Source organism: Daucus carota, chromosome 2, assembly GCF_001625215.2.
Source record: "Daucus carota subsp. sativus chromosome 2, DH1 v3.0, whole genome shotgun sequence".
Taxonomy (NCBI): domain Eukaryota; kingdom Viridiplantae; phylum Streptophyta; class Magnoliopsida; order Apiales; family Apiaceae; genus Daucus; species Daucus carota.
Window position 1 is genome coordinate 8,911,123 of NC_030382.2, and position 8,368 is coordinate 8,919,490.

An 8,368-nucleotide genomic window follows, 5' to 3' on the forward strand; every position below is an offset into this window, starting at 1 on the left:
TTGGATATTCATAGGTCCACATAAATCAGAGTGAACCAATCCTAACACTTCTTTGGCTCTATTCCCCTTTGCCTTAAAAGGCCTTTTGGTCATTTTACCTTCCAAGCAGGATTCACAAACTGGAAATGGCTCCACTGCCAATGAGCCTAAAGGCCCGTCTACTACCAGTCTTTGAATCCTCCTCAAGTTAATATGACCTAATCTCAAGTGCCAAAGATATGTTTGGTTCAAACTAGAAGGTTCCTTTCTTTTATTAGAGGTAGAAGATGTGTTGTTCAATACCCTATGTTGTAGTTGCAGTGCGGGTTGACTAGGATTAATTATATACAAATTGTCTTGCAATGTACCAGAACATATAATCCGTTTATTCATCATAATAGAAACATTACGATCCAAACAAACATTATAACCATCCATAGCAAGTTTAGAAACCGAAATCAAATTCCTTCTAAAAGAAGGTACATAAAGACAATTGTTCAAAACCAAAATCCTATCAGAACCAAAAGATAAATGAATAACTCCTACTGCAACTACTGCTACTTTCGTAGCATCTCCCATGAACACGTATATCTCGCCATCTCTAAGCATTCTGGATTGCTGGAACCCCTGCATAGAGTTACAAACATGATCAGTGGCTCCAGTATCTACACACCAAGTGCTCGTAGATATAGCCGCTATAAATGTTTCTGTAACTAGAGAAAGAGACATACCAGTATTGTTTGTCTTCTTAGGAAGAGGACAATCCTTTTTCCAGTGACCCGACTGCTTGCACCGGTAGCACTTCCCCTTAGGCTTTTTCACACCACCTTGAACCCCCACTGCCTTCACAGCTTGCTGTGTCTGAGCCTTTTTCTTCTTCTTATTGCCTTTCGGCTTAGAGGAAGAACCTTTCTCAGCCACATTCACTTGAACACTCTGGCGAAATAATCCTTCAGCTGCCTGAAGTTCTGTCAGCAGTTCCGCAAGACTATACTGCCTCTTGTTCATGTTGTAATTCAAGCGGAACTGCTCAAAACTCTTGGGCAAGCTCATAAGGACAATGTCAATCTGGGTTTCCCCGTCAAGCTCTGCACCAAGGATCTCTATCTCATTCAGATGTGACATCATCTTGAGAACATGATCCCTTACAGGTGTACCTTCAGCCATCTGAGTGTTCATTAAAGCCTTCATGGCTACTTGCCTAGCAGCCCTATTCTGATCTCCAAAAAGTTCCTTGAGATTAAAGAGCATATCCGAAGCAGTGGCCATAGCCTGATGCTGATGCTGCAAAACACCCGACATTGCTGCCAGAATGTAACATCGCGACATCTCATCAGCCTTTGTCCACCGCTTATAATACTCTTTCTCCTCATCAGAAGCATCAGCAGCGGGCTGCTCAGGCTTGGGTTCATAAGTGCAAAACTTGTACTCCTCAGCAGTCAACACAATGTCCAAATTACGTTTCCATTCAATATAGTTAGGTCCGGTAAGTTTGTTATCCTTAAGTATGGTGAACAGTGGATTAAACCCCATTATATCCTGAGAATCATGCATGAAAAAATCACATTACACATAAAGAAGGGTGCATAAAAAATTAAGTCCTATTGGTTCCTCTAACAATTATTAAAATTAAATGCACTAACGTTTAAACACCATAAGTTTCTGGTACGTCACGATGGGTGACATGTATACCACCTAAATTTGTTTAAACGTTACTTCGGTCCTATTACTAAACAATAAGCCACGTTGGGGTGGTCTATATTATTTTTCATAGCTAAGTGTATACCATCATCAAATCTTAAATTACCTGAAACCTATGGAACTTGGTACGCCACGATGGGCGGCATGTATACCTTCCAATATTTCTCGAATAGAATACTTCAATTCAATATTCGTGTCTGGTTTGACTTCTAGGCAGTGGAGGAGTCACATCGGTCTCACTTAATACCCATAAGCCTTAGAAATCGCCCCAAATCAGAGATAAAGAAAATTCGTATCTATTCGTATTAATTCAAGAAGTTTGTTCCAGTAATATCTATAACATTCTAGGCACCATAAATTACATGCCACGATGGGTGACGTATACATAATTTATATTCGCCTTATATGTTAAATTACATACAAACAATGATGGAGACCATGGGATTTAATACCATATTAACTCCCTCTCCCACTTAGAATTTACTTTGAGGATTTTAATCTAGATGCATCGCCCTATGTTATTTCTTCGAAGTCCACATGCATACTATCATGGTTATAGCAACATAAAGAACACATAACATGGCAGCATACTAGCATGATTAAAGCATTAATTAAAAACATCCCTATGTCCATGTCATTCTAGCATGCGAAGGGTTAGTATCACATGGCATAACAACACAGACAAGAAACACATAGTAGCAATAATCAAGAAAAGGCAGAAATTATGTAAAACATAATGAAACACATCCACTATTATGGCCCCGGAAAAACAGCTTCGAAATCATCCTTCGAAAAATTCCGAAAATCTTCGAGAGCCCGTTTGGAGGCCTAAACAGCCTCAGAACGCCCTGAAAAACTGCACCAAATGGACTACGTCCATTTGGAGCCTGTCCGTCTAGTTCTGCCGTCCCCGAAAAGGTATTATGCGCCCAAATCGGACATCGTATGCAAAAGTTACCCTAAATAGCAGCGGCAACAGATCGCAGCAGCGGAAGATCTCTGTTTCTTGCAGCCCCGTTGATCAAACAATTACATACAAATTGTACAGGCGAACCAGCCTATTCTATTACATCAGATCATAATCTAAAACAATTACAAATTGAATTACAAGATTAAACTATCACGATCAACCCTCGTGATTTACAACAGCCACGATAAACCACGTGGAATCCAAACATAACAGAATACTTAAAACACGGCCATAATAGTGGACAACGACCTGCATCACAGAATCACTATATACATGCATATATAATCATGACATGGACTACATATCATAAATCGCAGAACCGCAACCTGGCTCTGATGCCATTGTAGGAACAATCGGACCTTGGTCCTGCGTTTTATGATATTAATTAAAAGTTCGAACAGTATATTAACCTTAATCGCTACGGCGCAAGCGATTCAAATCCACTTCTTCTACTGTATTCCTTGATTCTCCTTGGACGAAGTGTGGCCTTCGATCTCCCAAGGTGTGCCTCTCCTTAAAGCTCCGAAAACCCAAAACCCTAGCTGTCTCCTTGAGAAAAACGTCTGCCTCTCTCTGACTCTAGGATTAATTCGTTTTGGTGTGTCTTTCAGCTTTAGGAGAACGAGAATATATATAGGCTACAGCAGGGATCATGGATCATTAGGTCAGGCCTTCCAATGACATTCCGGGCCAGGCCCAATGTCATTAAATATTAATTCTATCCACTAAAGAACTAATATTTGCACTACCTTTCCTAATTCCGTAAATTAATTATTTAATTCGGCTCCCATATTAATTGCTTATAAATTCCCCATGTTTAAGATATCGCATGTCCATTAATTAAATTAATTTCTGACAATTAATTTAATCAATATCTTTTATCCTTGATCATCCACTCAACCTTATAATTATGCAAGAACAAATCTGCCTGCAGGACTAAAGCATAATTATCTTTATGAGCTTTCAAGAGGACATCATCACCCGAATATATTTTTCGGACACGGTTTCCTTTTATAGTCAATATCCCACTCTGTATATAATGTCATTGCCCAATACATAAATTCGTAATTTAAAATAAATTACTTAATTTATGAGTCAAGGCATGTGCATTAAATACAAGTGTCAATCACTATATCCGGATTAAGAACTTAAGCATTAATAACATCATAGAATCTTAGTTCTTTATTGTCAGAATTAAAGAAACAATTATTCTACTATTTTGATCCCGTTCAATATACACAAAGTATATAAGTATTATTCAATAGTCAAGATAAAATATTTCCAAATAATACTTCAGCCGTTCCAGTGGTTTGTCTAACACCACCTCGACTGTGAACCTTTATTATATTATATAAGGAGTCTGACAATCTAATCTTCTGCTATCCCATTTGATACTAGATTGTCTACAATATATAATATACAGACAATGTGAAAACATGCATTGAAGATTCTCAAATAATTGTTATATACTTCAAACGAATATTTCAGTATAACCCTAACAGTTTCCAACTTCAATCTAGTCGATAATGAAGCTAAAAATTGTTTCTGTGCACAAACGAGTCAAGAATGAAACTACAAGTTAATTCCAATTTCAAACAACCGAAAATGAAGCTACAAGTAATTTTCAGTTTCAAACGAGTCTGGAATGAAGCTACAAGTTGTTTCCGACTTCAATCTAGTCAATAATAAAGCTACAAGTTGTTTTCAAGCTCAAACGAGTCAAGAATGAAACTACAAGTTGATTCCAATTTCAAACAACCGAAAATGAAGCTACAAGTTGTTTTCAACTTCAAACGAGTCTGGAATGAATCTACAAGTTGTTTCCAACTTCAATCTAGTCGATAATGAAGCTAAAAATTGTTTCTGTGCACAAACGAGTCAAGAATGATACAACAAGTTGATTCCATTTTTAAACAACCGAAAATGAAGCTACAAGTAATTTTCAGTTTCAAACGAGTCTGGAATGAAGCTACAAGTTGTTTCCGACTTCAATCTAGTCAATAATAAAGCTACAAGTTGTTTTCAAGCTCAAACGAGTCAAGAATGAAACTACAAGTTGATTCCAATTTCAAACAACCAAAAATGAAGCTACAAGTTGTTTTCAACTTCAAACGAGTCTGAAATGAATCTACAAGTTGTTTCCAACTTCAATCTAGTCGATAATGAAGCTAAAAATTGTTTCCATGCACAAACGAGTCAAGAATGAAACTACAAGTTGATTCCAATTTCAAACAGCCGAAAATGAAGCTAAAAGTAATTGTTAGTTTCAAACGAGTCTGGAATGAAGCTACAAGTTGTTTCCAACTTCAATCTAGTCAATAATAAAGCTACAAGTTGATTTCAAACTCAAACGAGTCAAAAATGAAACTACAAGTTGATTCCAATTTCAAACAACCGAAAATGAAGCTACAAGTTGTTTTCAACTTCAAATGAGTCTAGAATGAAGCTACAAGTTGTTTCCAACTTCAATCTAGTCAATAATAAAGCTACAAGTTGTTTTCAAGCTCAAACGAGTCAAAAATGAAACTACAAGTTAATTCCAATTTCAAACAACCAAAAATGAAGCCACAAGTTGTTTTCAAGCTCAAACGAGTCAAGAATGAAACTACAAATTGATTCCAATTTCAAACAACCGAAAATGAAGCTACAAGTTGTTTTCAACTTCAAACGAGTCTGGAATGAATCTGCAAGTTGTTTCCAACTTCAATCTAGTTGATAATGAAGCTAAAAATTGTTTCCAGGCACAAACGAGTCAAGAATGAAACTACAAGTTGATTCCAATTTTAAACAACCGAAAATGAAGCTACAAGTAATTTTCAGTTTCAAACGAGTCTGGAATGAAGCTACAAGTTGTTTCCGACTTCAATCTAGTTAATAATAAAGCTACAAGTTGTTTTCAAGCTCAAACGAGTCAAGAATGAAACTACAAGTTGATTCCAATTTCAAACAACCAAAAATGAAACTACAAGTTGTTTTCAACTTCAAATGAGTCTGGAATTAAGCTGCAAGTTGTTTTCAACTTCAATGTAGTCAATAATGAAGCTCCAAGTGGTTTACAAGCTCAAACGAGTCAAAAATAATACTACAAGTTGATTCCAATTTCAAACAACCAAAAATGAAGCTACAAGTTGTTTCAAACTTCAAACGAGTCTGGAATGAATCTACAAGTTGTTTCCAACTTCAATCTAGTCGATAATGAAGCTAAAAAATGTTTCCATGCACAAACGAGTCAAGAATGAAACTACAAGTTGATTCCAATTTCAAACAACCGAAAATGAAGCTACAAGTTGTTTTCAACTTCAAACGAGTCTGGAATGAATCTGCAAGTTGTTTCCAACTTCAGTCTAGTCGATATTGAAGCTAAAAATTGTTTCCATGCACAAACGAGTCAAGAATGAAACTACAAGTTGATTCCAATTTAAAACAACCGAAAATGAAGCTACAAGTAATTTTCAGTACAAACGAGTCTAGAATGAAGCTACAAGTTGTTTCCGACTTCAATCTAGTCAATAATAAAGCTACAAGTTGTTTTCAAGCTCAAACGAGTCAAGAATGAAACTACAAGTTGATTCCAATTTCAAACAACCAAAAATGAAACTACAAGTTGTTTTCAACTTCAAATGAGGCTGTAATTAAGCTGCAAGTTGTTTCCAACTTCAATTTAGTCAATAATGAAGCTCCAAGTGGTTTACAAGCTCAAACGAATCAAAAATAATACTACAATTTGATTCCAATTTCAAACAACCAAAAATGAAGCTACAAGTTGTTTTCAATTTCAAACGAGTTTGGAATAAAACTACAACTTGTTTCCAACTTCAATCTAGTCAATAATGAAGCTACAAGTTGTTTTCAGGCTCAAACGAGTCAAGAATGAAAGTACAAGTTGATTCAAATTTCAAACAACCAAAAATGAAGCTACAAGTTGTTTCCAACTCCAGTCTAGTCAATAATGAAGCTAAAAATTGTTTCCGTGCACAAACGAGTCAAGAATGAAACTAGAAGTTGATTCCAATTTCAAACAACCGAAAATGAAGCTACAAGTAATTTTCAGTTTCAAACGAGTCTGGAATGAAGATACAAGTTGTTAGGTCCTGAAACGATTGTAGAAGGGGGGGTTGAATACAATCGTCACAAAAAAATCGCGGCGGAATAATCTGATAGGAGTTTAACTTGTTAATCAGATTTAAATTAATTAATATAACAATTTTTAAGTTGTTATATAATTAATATGGTTCGTTTTAATGTCCACTAAATTTCGTAGAATAAATTCGACAGGATGTATTCTAGTTTAGTGATTAAAACAACCGAGTGATCAAAGCACAGAAAACTGTGGATATAACGAATAGCAAGTTACAAACAACTTGAAAGTTTTTACAATGCTTGAACATTTACAAATGAAGAGGTGATGGCCTATTTATAGGCAAATCACTTGAACTTGTATGACAAAGCTGGTATGACCATGCTACAAAGATCAGTATGACAATGTGAACTAATGTCATGCTATACTAGAGATCAGTATGACAATGTGAGCTTATGTCATGCTGAAATAGAAATCGGTATGACATAACAGGACATTGTCATGCTGCAATTTTCGGTATGACAATCCATAGCATGACATATGACTTGGAGGTTAAGTTTGATTCAGTATGACAATGTAAGGTAATGTCATACCACTTTACTTCGGTATGACATACCATCACATTGTCATGCTAAGACAATTTCGGTATGACAATACAAGACATTGTCATGCCAATACAATTTCGGTATGACATATCAAGTCATTGTCATGCCAATACAATTTCGGTATGACATAACAAGTCATTGTCATGCCAATACAATTTCGGTATGACATAACAAGTCATTGTCATGCCACCTGAAAACAGAACCTTCCAGGGGCGGTATGACAATCTATATGATTGTCATACCGTGCCCAAAATCAATATAAATTGATTTTCTTTAATATAATTAATTCAATAATTATTCACTTAATTATATTAATCATATAAATTCATAAATTAAATTAATTCAAGTGTGAATCAATTTAATAAATAAATTACATAACTTATATAATTATTTGAGATGTGAATAAATTAAAAGAATAATTATATTGAGCACAGCCTTCAGTAGCAGGTCTTCTGACTTCCTTTTAAAAGATCTGATCCTTTGTCTTGATTGAACGACCACCTATTGTTGATGCAGAATATTTAATCTGAGTAGCTGACACACAAATGTACTGTCTGGTTCATCTGTATCTAGCTGAATCAAATATTCTTTATCAATTAAACATTTGTGAAGTGGCTTGTTCATCGAGTCTTTGTCTTCGTAGTTCTTCTTCATAAGTAGAAATAGTTTGGAATCTTCTGAATAAATAAAGTATTAAAACTTTATACCTTCTGGACTTCTGGACGTGCTACAAAATATTATTTGTACACTGAGGCTTGAACATATTAATGAACTTCTTTCAGTGGTGTGCAGCAGCATCCGGAAATTCTTCAGACATATGATTTTAATAAATCACTTGACGTTCTTCGTACGGATTCCTTCAATAGTGCTTGCTAATTTACTTTCTTTCTTATCAGAGTTGAGTTGATACTCTTAAATACAAATAGGCTTAACATATGCCTTTCAATCTCCCCCTATTTGTTTGTTAACATAACATGCAAATTATCGAGAGGATAACTCAACTAACTGATAAGACAAAGGATTAAACATGAATTG

The 8,368-nt window shown here is 35.4% G+C and overlaps 1 protein-coding gene across 1 annotated transcript; it reads right to left on the reverse strand.

The window, feature by feature from the left end:
* Positions 1–849: 849 nt before the first annotated feature.
* Positions 850–1,512, reverse strand: LOC135150885 (uncharacterized; the record flags this gene model as incomplete). The annotated part of the gene is made up of 1 exon (XM_064088521.1): positions 850–1,512. A coding segment is annotated over exon 1 (663 nt), but the record flags the coding sequence as incomplete, so codon positions are not given.
* Positions 1,513–8,368: the final 6,856 nt, after the last annotated feature.